Source organism: Amblyomma americanum, chromosome 11 (genome assembly GCF_052857255.1).
Source record: "Amblyomma americanum isolate KBUSLIRL-KWMA chromosome 11, ASM5285725v1, whole genome shotgun sequence".
NCBI lineage: Eukaryota > Metazoa > Arthropoda > Arachnida > Ixodida > Ixodidae > Amblyomma > Amblyomma americanum.
The window spans coordinates 1,114,972-1,133,532 of NC_135507.1; the positions used below are offsets into that span (position 1 = coordinate 1,114,972).

General features: G+C 49.9%; 2 protein-coding genes across 5 annotated transcripts in view; one reads left to right on the plus strand and one right to left on the minus strand.

Annotated features, from left to right (window-relative positions):
• The window catches only part of LOC144111131 (lactadherin-like), a 131,994-nt gene that overhangs the window by 51,333 nt on the left and 62,100 nt on the right, over positions 1–18,561 (minus strand). For 2 of the 4 annotated variants that reach the window (XM_077644282.1, XM_077644281.1), the window contains exon 2: positions 14,295–14,442. The exons of the other annotated variants lie outside the window; for them this stretch is intronic. The gene's annotated coding sequence lies outside the window, so the exon portion shown is untranslated. The remainder of the gene's footprint in view (positions 1–14,294; positions 14,443–18,561) is intronic. 4 annotated transcript variants of the gene reach the window in all.
• On the plus strand, positions 2,210–3,880 carry LOC144110204 (uncharacterized). Its single transcript, XM_077643043.1, has one exon. It carries the CDS (start codon positions 2,210–2,212, stop codon positions 3,704–3,706), a length of 1,497 nt encoding a protein of 498 aa, XP_077499169.1. The 3' UTR covers positions 3,707–3,880.

An 18,561-nucleotide genomic window follows, 5' to 3' on the forward strand; every position in this document is an offset into this window, starting at 1 on the left:
TTTTTCCCACGACGCTGGCAGACGCACGTACAAATTGCCCCAGGGATCACGCTGGATAACAATGGGCGTTCGATCGTCAAGCCGAGCATGTGATTGGATGAGAAGAGTGGCCTGAGCGGATGAGTGAACGGGGGACACGTAAGTGTGCCCCCCTGTGGCTATATAGAGTGACGCGTACTCAGCGAGCACTGGACCCCAGCGCGTGAGTGGAGGGAGGAGGGACCGAGCAACCAGGAGAGTGAGCATGTCAACGAGCGAGCAATTGAGTGATTCAGTGAGTGAGCAAAGGTTTGAATAAACGAGTGAGGCAGTGCGCAAGGCGGCCGCGAAATGCAGGCTTTAGAAAGGGGACCGCAGATGCTATTGCTTCCATTCATGTCGTGTCCATGGGCACGAAGCCCGTGGGTTCATTAAAACAGCCCGTGGCGCGCACTTTCCGCGGAGCCGTAACGAGCAGTTCTGCGGGAGACGAGAATGATGCAGTGGCGCAGTAAAAGCGGAAGAAGGGGATCCTTGCGCTCAGAACACGGAAACCGAATTACGCCGCGGCGCTTCGCACGCGAAGTGGTTTATACATAGATGTATGATACGAGAAGTCGCCCGGACTCCCTCGGATTGCCGGCGCGTGCGGATGGTGGGAGCGCCGCGTGTGAATATTACATGAAGCCCGCGAGAAGCGGTGTCTGAAGCGGATAGGGCCATTTTACGGCCTCAATTTCGCCTGCAACGCGAGAGAGGGAGGCCCGCGTAAGTTCTGCCGCATGCGGCATACACGTCCCTCGGCGTCATCAGGGGAAAAGACATCGATGGCCGTGCCTTCCACTCGAAGAAAAAACCAGGGGAGGGCAAAAATGAGCAGCATAGCTCGGTCTTCTTGATTCAATTGCCGGCGTATGTGCCGGCGATAGTACGAGTGCAGCTGAGGGTGCGAACGCCAAGTAAATTTGTCGCACCGAAGCTGGACCGAATGGAGCTCGATGCGAATGGTGAGCTTTCAAACTTCCCGACTTCCTGCACTTCAGTGTAGACCCTTTGAAGCGCGCGGCTGGCAGACTTTCCTTCTCTCCGCTCATCTCTTCATCCCTCGCAGAAGTGCAAGGCTCGTTGGCCCTTCCTTTCTTCTCTGCGTGCAAGACTCCCAGTTCGCGTGTTCCTTCTCTTAGCCTACCCTGGCTCAGTGGTTAGGGCGCTCGGCTACCGATCCGGAGTGCCCGGGTGCGAACCCGACCGCGGCAGCCGCGTTTCGATGGAGGCGAAACGCTAAGGCGCACGTGTGCTGTGCGATGTCAGTGCCCGTTAAGGATCCCCGGGTGGTCGAAATTTTTCCGGAGCCCTCCACTGCGGCACCACTTTCTTCCTTCTTTCTCTCAGTCCCTTACGGCGCGGTTCGGGTGTCCGCCGAGGTATATGTGAGACAGTTACTGCGCCATTTCCTTTGCTCAAAACACAATTTTAGCGTCCAGGTGATCGCATCTGCAAGCGGCACCCACGCCTCTTCCCTCTTTCGCTCGCGCCTTCTTCGCCCTTCCCCGGCTGAGGCGCCCACCGAGAAGTGAGGCGGTTATTATTGGGGAGTTATAGCTATATGGTTACCCTGTTTACGCGACAGGTTACCGTGACAAGTTACTGCAAGGCCGAAACGAGTGTTGATGATGGCAGATGTTCCAGCTCTTGTTGCAAACTGAAATATGGATGCACTCCAAGGCTTGCTAACACCTTCAAGGATGTTACAACCTACTATCAAGATAGCCATCGCCTTTACCCTCGCCCGTGTAAACGCCTCAAGAAGGCGGATGAGAGGCTCCTTCTTAGCCTTCTCACCAATGCATTGCTGTGCCCGGCAGCCATTAAAACACTGTGACCCTTCCTTTAACGGCAGCTGCCCGCACTGTGGAGCGGTGTCCTCTGACACCTATCACATGGTGTGGGCCTGCCCTCCTCCAACGCGGTAGGACTGGGAGGCGACCCTGGTCGGCTGCCGACTTACAGCGCCCGGGCGGCGGCCACCGCCTGGAGTAGGGTCCCAAACTAGGGACCTCCACATAGTGTTCTGTAAGGACCACCGGTCACTTACGGGCTGCTCCAAGCATACCTCCTGTCCCTCGCATAGCCAGTAAATGTTTTCACCACCCACCAAGGCTCGCTATGGAGCGAGATGAAACATGCACCTTCTTTTTCTCTGCATAGTGGGCTCGGCGGCACTACTAGCATGCGGTGCGCTAATCCTTTCGTCTTCATTGTGCAGCTCGCCCTTGGACTGATTCTTCACGGTACTGCCAGCGGCATCGAACCTACCGAGATAGCCTGGGTGACCTCGCCGGTGAACGGAACTCGTTTCCATGCGTGCGATTCCCTGACGTCAGCGGAATTTCTTCGACCACATTATCCGGGAGCAGCAACGTGCGAGCACCTTTCTACGCATGATCTGCTGGGAGCGCCACCACATGAATGGGCTACATATACCCTTCCCAGGAATTGCATCGGCAGTGGGCTCGGCGGCACTACTAGCATGCGGTGCGCTAATCCTTTCGTCTTCATTGTGCAGCTCGCCCTTGGACTGATTCTTCACGGTACTGCCAGCGGCATCGAACCTACCGAGATAGCCTGGGTGACCTCGCCGGTGAACGGAACTCGTTTCCATGCGTGCGATTCCCTGACGTCAGCGGAATTTCTTCGACCACATTATCCGGGAGCAGCAACGTGCGAGCACCTTTCTACGCATGATCTGCTGGGAGCGCCACCACATGAATGGGCTACATATACCCTTCCCAGGAATTGCATCGGCAGTGGGCTCGGCGGCACTACTAGCATGCGGTGCGCTAATCCTTTCGTCTTCATTGTGCAGGTGAGCAGGCGTTTTGGCAAATGCTTCCGCTCTAGCGACCGTTTCTTGGTAGTGCTGCCGTGCCCGCAGCTGTGTCTTGAAGTGTTTGATGTTGCTGTATTCCTGTGCAAACTCCTCCTGTTATCAGGGGACGTCGAAACAAATCCCGGCCCTGAAATGGCACAAATCGCTAAACAACTGAAGGATATTGCGGAAGATATTAAAGAAATAAAGGAAAAACGGCTGACAGACATCGAAAACAAGTTAGATGCCATAACACTTCTAGAAACTAAAGTGCAGTCTTGTCAAACTGAGATTTCTCGCATGAATCACGTAATAGAATCACTGGAAAAAAAGATAGATGATCTTGAGAACAGAAGCAGGAGATCAAACTTAATTGTTTATGGACTACCAGAAGATGAAGAAGAATCAACCGAAACTCTGGAGCAGGCTGTCAACAAAAGTATCATTCAAGATACCCTAAAGCTCGATCCAGTTGCCTTTGAACGTATTCACCGGTTAGGCAGGCCGCAGGCTAATAAGAATAGACCGGTAATTTTTAAACTCCTGGATGCCCGTAACAAGTCAGCAATACTGAAGCAAGGTTTTAAACTTAAAGACACGAAATATGCCATTGGGGAAGATTTCTCTCCGAGAATTCGAGAAATCAGAAAAAAACTGTGGAACAGTGCCAAAGAAAATCGACAAAAAGGGGACAAAGTTTCGCTTGCCTTCGACAAATTATTTATAAACAGCTGCGCCTTTGTTTGGGATCATGAAACGAACGACAAAGTTCCGCTGAAAAAAAACGAAGAGCAGGAGGAGACAGTCGAAAAAAGGAGCCCACCAACGACACGGGGAAGAGCACGATTAAAGCACTGACCATCATAAATGTAAACGCAAGGAGCATAGTAAACAAAGTAGAATCTTTAGAAAACTTATTAATTGATCGGGAACCTGATATTGTCGCCGTCACGGAGACTTGGCTTTCACCAGAAATTTCGAGTCATGAAATCGCACCACCCAACTACTCAGTCATTCGGAAAGACCGAGACTCCCGTGGCGGTGGTGTGGCTCTCTTGATAAAGAAAACCCTGCCGTTTGTTATGCTCCCAGATGTGCCGGGTGCTGAAAGCGTATTCTGCAGACTTCTCTGCAACAATACTACTGTCTGTGTAGGCTGTTTGTATAGGAGTCCCTCTTCAGGAGATGAGTGCATTTCTGTCATTCATGACTTCCTTCAACAATATGCTTGCAGCACTAGAATCATTCTCATGGGTGACTTTAACCTTCCGGACGTGGACTGGATAACTATGCAACACACATCATCATCTTCAGAAGCTCTTTTTGACTTAATGCTCTCCTTTAATCTCCACCAAATTATCCTAGAACCAACACGCAAGCAAGGATCAGCAAACAATATACTCGATCTTATACTAATCAGTGATCACTTTCCAGTACACCAAGCGCAGACAGAAATCATCGAAGGCATCTCTGATCACAACATACCATTATGTTTGTTACCTCTAGACTGCTCAATACAAAAACGATCCGATGTAAAGACAACACTGAACTTCGATAAGGCTGATAATGCCAGCATATTAACCTACCTCGCACATGAATTTGAAGCATTCAGTGAAATGGTCTCCGACCCCTCAATCAATATTAACAGGGTTTGGCTTCATTTTAAGACTATGGTTTCACACTGCATAACTAATCATGTTCCACTAAAAACTAAGCGTCCACAAAGAAACAGTCCATGGGTAACAAGGGATGTTATCCACGCTAAACGTCATGTGAAAAGGTTGCGTATTTCTATCAAAAATCATGGTTCATGTCCTTCTAAAACTACAAAACTAGCGTGCGCAATCGCGAAGTTCAGAGAGATAGGCAAACGGGCCAAGGAACACTACTTTAATGTAACACTGCCTAACTTTCTGACAAACAACCCGCATAGATTTTGGAACCATTTCCGTCCAACTAAGAACCCGTTATCCGACTTGTCTCCAGAAGATAGAGCTAACAATGCTAATGCGTACAACACGTTTTTTCACTCAAGTTTCACAAAAGATGACGGTAATCTCCCGGACTGTTACGGCAATCAAACATCACGCATTGACCCTTTAATCATATCAGATGCCGGAATTTTTAATCTATTACTCACGCTTGACCCTAAAAAATCACCCGGACCAGACAATATCCCAAACGATTTCTTGAAACGATACGCAGAATGGTGCAGCAGATACTTGGGTCTAATATTTCGTAAATCTCTCGAGTCATCAACTTTACCGGACGACTGGAAGAAGGCAAAGATTATACCAATACACAAAACAGGAGACACCACATTACCATCGAACTATAGACCAATATCTCTCACCAGCACGGCTTGCAAGATGCTCGAGCATATCATCCTTCAACACCTAACAAACTTCCTTGATACACACAATCTGTTATCTCCAAACCAACATGGATTCCGTCATGGGCTATCAACCGTCACACAGCTTACAGAGGTTGTGCATGACCTTGCATTCGCCATCAATAACTGTAGCCAGACTGACATTATATTATTGGACTTTTCTAAAGCATTCGATCGCGTCTGCCACAACAAATTAATAGCAAAGTTACGGGGTGCCATCGGGGATGGGGAAATTTTAGATTGGATTTCAGATTACTTATCAAACCGGACACAATTCGTACTGTTTCAGAACATGGAATCTGCGACAGTACCCGTCATATCAGGTGTACCTCAAGGATCCGTGTTGGGGCCACTGTTATTTTTAATTTTCATCAACGACATAACCAACAATATCGATTCTAACATCAAACTCTTCGCCGATGACTGCATTATCTATAAAACAATTAACAGCTACGAAGACCACATTTCACTCAGCGATTCATTGAACAAAATAACCGAATGGTGCAAAACATGGCAAATGACGGTAAACACGACTAAATCTGTTTGCATGACGGTAACAAGAAAAAGGCAACCTTATGATTTTCCGTACTTTGTTAATGGCAGAATACTGACGAAAGTTCACCAGCATAAGTACTTAGGCATCACACTAACTTCTGACCTCAGATGGGACGCGCACATTGCTAGCACAACCTCGAAAGCATTACGCAAACTATTTTTTCTTCGAAGATGTCTGCGCCTTGCACCCACATCGACAAAGCTTCTCGCATATACTACTTTCGTTCGACCAGTTTTAGAATACGCTAACACAGTTTGGTTCCCCCATTCAGTGACTAATGTAACAAAACTAGAAAAAGTACAGCGTAAAGCTTTGCGGTTTATACACAACAAATATAAGCGCACAGATTCACCAACTAACCTCGCGGCTATTTCGGGTTTAGAGACGCTATCATCAAGAGCGCAACAAGCACGACTAAAATTTTTATTTCACCTGATGCACAACTACTACAAGATAGACGTATCAAAATACATATCTTTCTCGCAATCACGCCCGTCGAGGCATAAACACGCAGCCGCGATAACAGAATACTCATGCCATAACGACACGTTCATGTATTCGTACTTTCCCCTCGTGATCAGAGAATGGAATCGCCTTGATCCCTCAATCATAACTGCAACCACATTATCTCAGTTCACGTCACGGATAGAATCATTATCAATTAACGAATAAAGCAGTTTCACTGACATACTCAACCGCCTCTCATCACTTCATTAGATTGTTAATTAATTGTGAAGAAAGTCTTATTTTTTCCGCTGCTGTGTTCCCATGTGCTCTAATTGAATTCCTTATTGCAATGCTCTACCCGACTCCTAGACATGTATTTTTATTTTTCCTTGCTAATGTTTACTTTTTCTTGTATTTTTCTTGTTCCTTTCTGTTCACGTGTGTTTGATTTGTATTCCAAAGTGCACGGCTCAAATTTTTACCATGTTTGTCATTTTTGTTCGCCCACCTGCTATGGTCCCTGATGGGACTGGCAGTATTGTAAATAAATAAATAAATAAATATCACAAACATCGCGGAGCGCATTTGAAAAGCCGCTTTAGCGGCCTTCCAAATGCACCTCTGTCACTACAGGCACCTTGCCTACTCTGCCCAGTAGACAATTTTACCACGCAGTAAGCTTGCGAACGCCGCTAAAAGCGCTTCTGTTTGCCGTGCCGCACCTTCGCTTCTTTGGATGCAAGGTATGGATGTAAACACAGTGGCGCCATCTAGCGTCAGTAAGTCAACGCGCGTCAACTATGGGCTGACAATAATAATAATAATAATTGGTTTTTGTGGAAAGGAAATGGCGCAGTATCTGTCTCATATATCGTTGGACACCTGAACCGCGCCGCAAGGGAAGGGATAAAGGAGGGAGTTAAAGAAGAAAGGGAGAGAGAGGTGCCGTAGTAGAGGGCTCCGGAATAATTTCGACCACCTGGGGATCTTTAACGTGCACTGACATCGCACAGCACACGGGCGCCTTATCGTTCTACCTCCATAAAAACGCAGCCGCCGCGGTCGGGTTCGAAACCGGGAACTCCGGATCAGTAGTCGAGCGCCCTAACCACCGAGCCACCACGGCGGGTAAGTATGGGCTGGAGAAAGTTTATTTTCTGCACTTACTGATGAATATAATAAGGAAATTTCCAGTGTTTTTTTCTTCGAGGAAGAAAGGTATGAAAATGTAGGAAAATGTTAAAGCGTGCATAAAGCTGAACCAGCGCAGTGTTGCCGTTGCTATTTTGGCCATGTGCACGAAAGAGCACTATAATACACGACATGCAGTTAGGCTTAACTGCTCGAAAATGAGCAAATTATCTCAAAAACATGGGCTATTTGTTCCTCAAGTCTCGACACATGAGGGAGAGTATGAGAATGCCCCCATTTATACGAAAAATGGCGCCGAAGAACGCGGCGGGCGGTGCTGTATATATGGTCCGAAGCGGCCGTGCGGTGGGCCGCCATGTTTGTTTACGAACGAGAGCGCCAACTCTGCGCTACGCTAAACGAGATCCCGTAACGTGCTAGCGGTCCGCGGTAATGGCCGCGCATGCGCAGATGTCGCTAGTCGGGCCCGGTAAACGGTAACGTAAACACGGTAACGATATATGCTGCAAGTCTGTATTAATCATCAGAAGCCCCAGGGGGGCGAAAATGCGCCGTCGGTTAAAAAATTCGCCCACCGGCCAGAGTGAAGTGAGGTCACTTCCGGTGAAAGCATCAGCAGCTGCCAATGCTGTCGCAATGCAAATGGTAATGGAATTGTGCGCCCCTGGCAATATTTAATTGCGGCTTTCCTTTCGCCAGAACGCCGAATTCTGATCGTCATAATTTTTACCCTAACAACGTTAGACCGGAAGCTATTCCAGAACTCTGCCCGTGCCTTCCAAGAGATCACGTTGAAAGTTGCCCTACTCATTTTGCTTTGTTCGACAAATGACATTCTGCGGCAGCAGAAGGGGCATTTCTTGCTGCCAGCCAGAATTGAATGGTGACGTGACTGCTGGGTGCCTTCGCTGATGGCGGCTCCGCTTTGCCATCCGTCGTATCCTGCACCAATATTAACCGACAGTTTGCCCCCAGCGCCTCTTTAAAGCTGCTGAAACGCTATATGCCTCTGCGGTACGTGCACCAGGAGCGGAGCGGACTCTGCCGAGGGCCTGAATGCGTCCGTGGCATGCCTTGCGAGTGCCCTCACTGGGCGGATGAAAGCGAGGCGCTTCTTCAAAACACACTCTCGAACGACCGGACTTCTGGGCCGAGAAGAGGAAACATGCACGTCTACCTCCCGGCATACAGTCCGAGAGCAGGCTTGCGCACTGGGCCACGCGCAACGTACCCACTGTAGCTGTGACCGCATTCGCATCCTGCCACCCATCACTGCGGTGACACAAACCCAGGAACCTCGCACAGACCCGCTGAGAGCAATGCATGCAGTCCACTCCACCCCACCTCGCTCAACGACTGGCTCCCTCCGCAACCACAACCCTTCCTCTTATGCCCCAAAGGGGCCGAGAGGAAAACAATGCTTATTCTGCCTCTCGCAGGTCTCTCCACAGCTGAAGCCGGTGCGCAGTGAAAACTCCACTCCACTTGAAACAGATGCCTTCAGGCGAATATCGTCCTGAGAGTGCGCGAAATCGACGCCAGAACTGCAGACGAAACTTTCAGCTATTTTCCTTTCGAATGGTATCGAGCAGAAAAAAAGTCTTCTCATTCCAAGCTAAAAAAATACTCCCATCTTAATTGTTGAGAAAGAAATGCGTCTTCCGCTGCCTAACAAAGCCGCGTAATATCATTTTACGAACAAAGCAAACTGAGTAGGGCAGCTTTCAGCATGACCTCTTGGAAGGCACGAGCAGAGTTCTGGAGGCGAAGAGTGTCGGTCGAACGCGGTGGCACTTGAAGCACCAACAGCTGCTCCTAAAAAGTGCCAAAGCAGCCCAACGAACGAGAGGGACAACGGGGGGCGGTGCGTCCAGCGTGGCTACCACCATGTCTACACGCTGTGCCCTCGAACACCACTCGTCGAGGAGACGCACTGCGAACTTTCAATAAACCCGTGCATGTCGAAGTGCAGTATACGATCGAGCTAGCTCGCACAGGCAAGGGAGAGAGATGCATCCGTGGTCGGAAATTACTGCACCCAACTGAGTCCCGAGGAAAAGCGACAGCTTTCCTCTAGCAGTCGCGCAAACGGGGCAGCGTGTGAACGCTCCAGTGATGATTACGAACGAAGCGCGGGGGTGTTGTTTCCCCATAAGCTTGGCTACACTGTCCCATTGCAATGCGCCGTCACGTAAGGCAAGCCACAGGAATAGCATCTTTTTTCAAAGCGGCCTCGGAGAGAGGCACGACGCCCTCATCCAACACCCTCTAAATACTTTCTTCAGGCCTCTCCAGGCCCTCCTTTCCACACGCGCTACGTCACGCCAAGTGTCCGGTCAGGCTGCTCACCAAGCGCGGCTCCGCTCCGCTCGGTTGTCTCCCTCGATGTGCTCGCGCTTGCCCGGGCAAGCACAGACACGAACGCAGTCTTGCAGTGAGCGTCTAGCTGCTGCTTGAGTCTTTCAGCCTGGCGTTGGGTGCATTTCCGTTCGCTCCTCGCACGGCTGTGTCTGTTTCGTGTGGCCGTTTCTTGTGTGGCGTGCGTACCTGTGCTAGCGCACGAATGGGAAACTGATTGCCTGCCGTGTAGCGAGTGCAACTTCGTGAAACATGGGCCGGTGCTGTGTTCCCGGGTGCCGCGGGAACTACCAGAATGGTCCCAAAGTACGTGTTTATTGCTTCCCAAGAGACGAAGTACGAAGAAAAGCCTGGTTGCGAGCCATTCCACGGAAGGATTTCACACCTACAGAGCATTCGAGGGTAAGACTCTGAAATATTGCTTAATAGGCGCTGGTAATTATCTTAGTTGTGAGCTGTCGCTCCCGGAAAGGCATGCTGTCTTTGTAGGCAATGATATCACTTCTTACACTTATGTATGAATTGTCCAGGAAGCATTTAGTTCTGTGGATGTGCATAAGGCTTGTGTAAAAGCTGTGTAAATATGTAAAAGCTGTTCACTATTCAGACTCTTTTTACTTAGTGTTTTAGGCAATGGAGAGTCATGGCGAATGGCCTTGCTTCATTTTCTCGTGCAGGTGTGTGAACTGCACTTCCACGCAGGCGACTTCATTACGACGTTGTCACACCAAGATGAACTGACAGGGAAAATAATAGAGGTGAAGCGTGACAGGCTACAGTTGAAGATTGATGCTGCGCCTTCTGTTTTTCCAAACTGCCCAAAATACTTGTCCTCAACGCCTGGACGGAGTGAATCGCCAGAGACGAAAAAAGCAAGAAGGGAAAACGCTGCTTTGCAGGAGGCTATGAGTAAGTCACTTCAGTCTAATGAGCTTGAACAGAAAAGAAACAAAGTTTCATCTTACGAGGAGTTCAAATCTAAGTTGCCTGGAATCTGCAACACGAAATTCTGGACCGTTTCTGTCGATGAGCAGTGCGTTAGGTTCCTTCTCATCGAGAATGATCCTTCACCTAATGTGAAATGCGCCTTGGTAGTTCTCCCTGATCTGTCACTTTCTGTTTTCTTGAATGGAGTGAAGCTTCTGTCGCTTCCTTCAGGCAGGATTCTGCCAGCTCAAGTATGCGACACCTCCAGCCTGTCCTTGCTGCTAGAAGAACTCGAGATAGGCTTGCATAATATACCTGAGGTGACGAAAGAGTCGAAACATACTAAAGTATTGCAGTTTGTCGGTTCACTGCTTGCAGACCTCATTGAGGACAGTGATACGACGAAAGAACAGTCTTCTTTGCTGAAATTTCTGGTTGAGCAGATAGAGCTTCTCCTCGCGAAACAGCATGTGTATAGCGCAGAGCTGCTGGTATTCGCCAGTATTTTGAATTCAATTTCTCCTCACGCATATCACTTCACAAGAGCTGCATCAAGAATCATTCTGCCCCATCCTTCCACACTGCGCCGTGTTTGCTCAAATTACAAAGCTGACCCTCTTGTGGAGCAAAATCAACCGCACTGTCTCTCCTACATCCGAGAACGAGTCAAATCAATGAAAGACCACGAGAAGACAGTGACCCTGATGATCGATGAGATCCACATAAAACCATACTTCGACTACAAAGGGGGCACAATAGTAGGATCGTCGGTTCATTCAACGGAACCAGCAACAACAGCCCATGTGTTCATGGTACAATCACTCCTTTCTGCAAACAAGGACGTCATTCACATATTACCTGTGAGCAAACTGAGCGCAGAAATTTTGCACGAGCATGCTAAGAACATAATCATTAATGTTGAGAAAATGGGGCTCAAAATTATCGCTGTGATAACGGACAACAATGCTCTGAACCGCAAGATGATGTCGTTATTTGCTACAAGTCCTCAGGTGAGCATTGTCTATCCCCATCCAGCCGATAACGCTCGCCCTCTTTTCTACGTGGTCGATCCTGTGCATCTCTTGAAGTGCATTAGGAACAATTGGATTAACCAGAAAAACCCTGGAACATGCCTCTATTTCCCTGAAATGGACTTGAGTGGAGCAATGCCCGAAGGGCCTCCTCGTATGAAAGCTGCTTCTTTCGCAGCTGTGCGGCAGCTTTATTCTTCAGAGAAGACGTCGCTTGTGAAGGCTGCTTACAGACTGAACGCAAAAGCCGTGAATCCAACCTCAATGGAGCGGCAAAATGTAAAGCTCGCTCTCGACGTCATTAATCAGTTTGTTTCAAATGCCCTCAGGACACATGGTTCCGCGTTCAAGATTCCTCAAGCTGAGTCGACTGCTCTTTTCATTGACGTTATCCTCACATGGTGGCAAATAGTCAATGTTAAGACCCCTTGCAAAGGCCAGAGGCTAAGGGACAGCATGCAAGACCCTGTAAGGTCTGTTGATGACACACAGTTAGCTTTCCTGAGCGGCGTTGTGGACTGGTTGGACGCTTGGGCAAGAATAAACATCACCAGTGGCTCGCTGACGAAAGAGACTCACAGTGCTTTGCGACTGACATGCTATTCTCTGGTAGAACTCTCGCGCTACTGCTTAGAAGAACTTCACTTCAAGTACGTACTGCTGGGCAAATTTCAGACGGATGCGCTAGAAGACCGGTTCGGCCGTTACCGCCAGCTGGCAGGATCACAGTACCACATTTCCGTGCGTCAGCTCTACGAATGTGAGAAGAAGCTTCGTCTTCAAAAACTTTTGACATTTCCACGCGAGGAAACAGAGTTTGAAGACGTAAGTGAGGATCTTGTCCCATGCAACTTTTCTGTGGCTGTCAGCGACGACGATATTACACACGCCCACTCTGACATGGATGCTATTGTCTACATTGCAGGATACGCTGCTCATGCTGCTTTAAAGAAGCTTTCATGTTCTGATTGCTTCAGCACATTGGTGATTGAAAATCGAGAGATCGAAGCGGAAAATACTGCCATGATAGCTAACCTGTCGAGAGGAGGGCTGAAGTTTCCCCAGCCATGCACAGTTCACATGGTACTGATGACTAAACTAGTTGCAGAGAAGTTGTCTTTTGGAGCAACCGCGGAAGATTTTCTCTCCTGTAGAAATCAACGTGGTGTCGTGATTTCACAGACGATTTCCCTCCTGGACGAACACGACATTGAGACATGTGAAAATGGCCACACTGCACAAACTCTCCTGCGCTTGGTAGTACGCGTTGCAACCAACGTTGTTCTAAACAACTTTTGCAAACTAAGAAATGATGCCATACAAGACAATGCGCAGCAGAAGGCCGCAGCCCGGAAAGCAGCAACGCTTAAGAAGAAGTAAGTTTTATTCCCAAGCAATAAAAATGCTTTGCGCACACTTCATTGCTGGTGTCTCGTCGTTTTTTATTGTAAGGGTCAGATTAGCTGTACAAATACTCAACAGCGCAACATTATTGTGAGTGTCATTATTGCTGTGTGTGAAAGCTTTAAGCAAAACACAATACAGAATAAAACTAACACAATGCGCAGTAGACGGTGTTTTTTTTTTCAATGTTCACGAACTTCTACTTTAACAACTAGATATACGCATGTGCGGTCTGTGCGGATGGATTTTACCGCACGGCAGACATCATGTACGTGATAGAACCTAATAATTAGATGATTAATTGAAATTAACTAATCAGTTTTTTATTATAATGACCAATAATGCGAAATTGGCGGCCGTATGCTAAATTGTTTATTATAAAAAACTGTATTAGCAGCTCGAACTTTCTTGACAATAAGGTGTTCTGCAATAAAAAAAATATATAAAGCAGATAAAATGATAGCCTAAGGCGCGCACAAACTAGCGAATTTCTTTTCTGCAGCAACGACAAAAATGAAAATGAAGGAATCACTTATAAGGCAGCTACGTACGGCAGTACCCGAATAGTGCAGACGGGCGCGGCGCGCTGAAATCGCGGAGCGCGGGGCCTGCACGGTCCCTTGGCGTGACGTCACGCGGCCGGTGGAGAGGCCTTAGCATTGAGAGGGTGTTGCCTCATCGAGGGTGGCGAGAGAAGGCCTCCGCCCATAGTGCACTTCTATCTGGAGCGGCAAACGTCTGCGCCGGAAGGAATTCAATGGAGATGCTTTCTTGCTCGGCGCCAAGTCCGCGGGAAATGGGACAACAACGAGGGCATAAAACGACGCCATACGAGATACGTGAGCGATACATAAACGCAGGGCTCGCTCGGAGTGCGTAGGCGCCGGGCTACGACTTCCACTCCGCACTCGCAAAGATGCGCTCGTCCTTCGCGCGCGTGGGCGGGTGAACGCACCGAGAAAAGTTTGAGTGGAACTTAAAGGGACCCACTTCGGTCGACGGCTCTGAGTGAACAGAGAGAGCAACATCTGCAATGCGAAAGCAGCGCGCCCTTCGAATGTGGCGCGGCGCCGTCGTTTTTACGTTTACGTTCGCGAACCGGTGCCCTGCGTGTGTGCCCAGAATAAATGAGTGGCGACCTCTGTCGGGGTTTGAAAGAAAAAAAAAAGAAGGAATTACCGGCCTAACGAAGAGCAGGTGGGTGGTGGCGACGCAGGCCGTGGGCCGGAAGGGGCGACAGCCGGCAGCGGAAGTAGGCAGGCGCCACGGTGACGTCACGGCGATACGGCCTGCTCGGCTGACGGCCTCCAGTGGTGAGCATCGATTCCTGCGGACGCAAGCGACAGTGGCGGATTGGACACGCTTTGCCGGCTGTACTTATGAAAGGCATCGCGCGTTCAACAGTTTTCGTACGCATCGACGTGCGCATTACGGCCCGGCCATTTCACGTCATTGCCTACTTCGCTGACACACTGGCAAAACAGCTGTCAGAGGAGCTGGTGCGAGCGAGGCAGGCATTTCCCGCGACTGCAGCCCTCATTCCATTGCAAATACCCAACGTTATCAACGGCCTTGACGGAACGCACTTGATGAAAGTTGCAGAATACGAGCAACATGGACCGCCGCCCCTTGTCGAACCACCTACTGCGAGATATTTAATTCTTTTTTTTCTTGCTGTTGCATCCATTGCTGTACAGATGACGGAAGATAGCACCTTGGCACATCCCATAGCGCCTCTCCCAAGTCCTCTCCATTTTCAATGCGTTGCCATTAGAACTCCCGTGTCGAAAAAAAATGTCCATCCGAAGACTGCAAAGTACCCCTTTCAGGGTGCAGAGGGAAGACGATGGGGGCCAACGGGTGAGGGAGAGTGTCGCACGGTAACTGATCGACTGAATCTCGCCACCCGTTCGTACGGTCTGCTGCGTCGGCGGGGAACACTAATGCTAACGCATACTGTGCCGCACTGATCGTCTGCCTCGATGCGCGCGCCCCCCTCCACCGCTCGGCGGAGTTGAAGTCCCTGCAAAGGGCCTTCAGTTGAATGCATTGGCATTTAAAGTTGCACTAATGAGGATTCCAAGGGCTTCTCTTTACCACGGGAACTCGATTATACACGCTCCCAGCATTCTGAGAAACTTGCAATTATTGTCCCGTGCGGCCGATTTTCCTATTCAATCGAATTAAACGTCCCGGCTCCCGCCTTCTTTTTTAAACTCACCTCCGAAGGTAGCAGGAGCCAACCAATGCATGAAGCGCCTCTCAGCCAGTCGCGTGGCGGCTTCGCTTTCGGTTTTATTTTTTTTTTCAGGTTTCCGTGAAGAAACAGTTTCAGTCGCAGAGAACCATTGGCGGAAATTAGCCCCCGGAAAAAAAAAAAACACGCGTGGACTATTTCTTTCACGTATCCCTACGCCGATGGCAGAGCCGCCACGCGACGAGGCTCATAGGCACTCCACGCGCACGTTGACTCCTCCTACTCTCGGAGGCGAGATCGAAAACAAAAAAAAAGGCGGGATCCGGGACGTTTAATTCGAATTAATAGAGAAATCGGCCGCACAGGACCGTAATTCGAGGTTACTAAGAATGCTCGGAGCGTGTAGATCGAGTTCCCGCGGTAAAGAGACGAGCGCACAATCCACTTTAGTGCAACTTTAAAGGGGCTCTTCCGAGTAGAGCACATCAACCCGCTCAATCACTGCACTGTGTTGTGGTGAAAACATGAGCGAAATAAAACACGCAGCAGAGGACTCGCAATCACGCGCGAAAGTTGGCGAGAACTCCCCGGTGAATTTACGCCGACCTTCCAGCGTGCGAAAAGTGACGAGGGGAGAGGGAAAGGCGCGAAGACGCCTTCAGAGCACCTTTAATTTCCTTTCCCGACAGTCATAGTGGGGAGTGGTTATTTCGCTACAACCGCTACTTGGATTCATGCATAGACGCTGATAGCCCCGCATTTTTCGCGGACAGCTGCAACGCTCTTGTAATACGTCCAACTTGGCTCGAGACCACCTCGAGGGGTCAGTGTTCTCTCCGAGCTCCGCTCTGCGCCCCATTCCACGGCGACAGAAAAGTGAGCGGCCTGTATACGGGACACCGCAGACAGACGGGCGTGTCTTTTAAGCACCCTCCCGAAAAGCGGGCCGCAAAAGATGAGGCGTCGACACCTTTTGGCGAGTGAAGAGGCCGTTCGCGCCAAAGGAGTGGGCATCCGTCCTCTCTGGTAAGGACGTCACGAGTGTAAGTTTACGGGGCGGAATGCTTCCAGACCCAATGTTCGCTCCGATAAGTGCGTCTTTTGCCGAGGGAAAAACGTCAACGTAGCCAGCGCATCAAGTTTCGCCGAGAACTGCAAGCGGATGGAGTCGTCCTCAGTTCAGATCTCAACGCGTCCATACGGGAGTGCAGCGAAAAACCGACGCCAGCGCAGAAACGTTGAGAGAGAGAGAGGGTCGCTCATTCGGAGAAACGAACAAGGACCACCGACATATAGCTGACAAAAGCCGGCCGAGTTGCTGCGCCTTGTCCGGGCGTGGCTCCCTGGCGGGAACAGCCAATGTGCGTGCCTATATATACACGCACCACACACACACACGACCTCTACGTGCGGCAAGGAGGGAAAGGGGCCGAGAAAGCAGCGCAGAGATTGAACGCGCGGGTCACCGACTGCGGCCGCGAGATTGGGAGAGGCGTCCTGCTGACACCCGGCCATCGGACGGCGCTGGACTGGAAGATGCGGAGCGCCACCCCGTCTCGCAAGAGAACTCTCCGCCAGATGGGAACCGGCGTACCGTTGCACGCGGCCACAGCAGAGCCGAAGGATTCGCACGCCGAACGGCGCCAGCATCTGTGCAGGCTTACGCTCGCTAAGCTAACAGAGCACAAAAAGATATTACGCGTACAGGGTTACCAAAGTAGGTTCCGTTGGCTGCCTTCCGCGGGGAAAAGGTTGCACGTATGTAATCATATATAATAGAAAACATTCCATCCCTGAGATACAAGCACCCGCCGCGGTGGCTCAGTTCTTATGGCGCTCGGCTGCTGACCAGAAAGACGCGGGCTCGATCCCGGCCGCTGCAGTTCAATTTCAATGAAGGCGAAATTCTAGAGGCCCGTGTACTTGGCGATGTCAGTGCACGTTAAAGAACCCCATGTGGTCGAAATTTCCGGAGCCCTTCACTACGGCGTCCCTCATAGCCTGAGTCGCTTTGGGACGTTAAACCCCCCTAAATCATAAACCATGAGATGCAAGCAAAAAAAAAAAAACGCCGGTTGCTATTGGGCGCCATCTTCGTGTAATGGGTATGCGCAGCCCATGGAGGAACGGCTACACATCGGTCAAATTGGCCCTCGCATTTTCCTTTCCCCAAAATCATCGGCGTCTAGAACGTTGTCAACGGCAATGAACGCCGATAGCTTTTGCTTTGTATACCCTGCATTCGCTGAGCTAATACACAGCCCATTTTTTTTAGTGACACGGGCCTCGAGTCGCGGTTGTCATGCCGTCAAATGAGCGTGCACATACTCTCTCACCACATCGTCACCCGTCACGACCCTGTTTCTTCTCCCCGGCATTCCCCAGTGCGGAGTATAGCAGGCCAGATATCAATATCTGCCTTCGTGTCATTAAATTCATCTATCTATCTCCTAGTTCCCCAGCAGTATTAGTTCAACACGAGGCGCGTTCGGCTGCGGCGATATATCCCATGGTGCTCTCGCGCAACGGCCTGCGATGCTGGTCTGTTCGCGCCGCCGCGGGTCCGACTCCGAGTGGTGCACATTGGTTTGATTGCGTCTTTAACTTGACGGGGCCTCGCTGTTGCTATAGGCAACGGCAAGAGATCCAAGAATGACAAGATTCTCGGTCGGCGTCGTCGAGCGTATGAGTGCCTCCTTCGCACTTAATACGAAAATGACCAATACTCGTCGAAGCCGGAGGAGGGGGTGTGACTCGGCGCAGTGCATGTGCCCTGCTAGGAAAAGCAACCGAACAACGTGACAGTTGCCTTATCCACCGCTGGGTGACTCAACGAAACTGTCGGTCCTCTTCTCGGATAAATGCGCTTCCTCCTCTGGACGTCGGCAACTTGAGCGGAGAAGGATCTGCGCCCGGAAGGGCTAAGCCGTCTTCACTCGACGCCCTGCTGCAGCGTGGCCTGCACGTCCGAGGGAGCTATAGGCTCTGACGCAATGAAAACAGCATAAACAGATAAAAAGGCTCTAAAAAGGCTAAAATGTTCCGGTGAGGGGGCACATTTTGTTCGCGACATATATACGCGTGCCAAGAGATATGTATATGCTGCGGGCTGAACGCTCGATACTTCTTCTTTCCTCTTCGAATCTTCTTTCATTTCACCCTGCCTAAGTAGACGAAGAGTGCGCATGCGCAGCTTATGTGCGACAAGAAAAAAAAAACAAGTTGTTAAAGCGAAAGAGGGTGACTGAT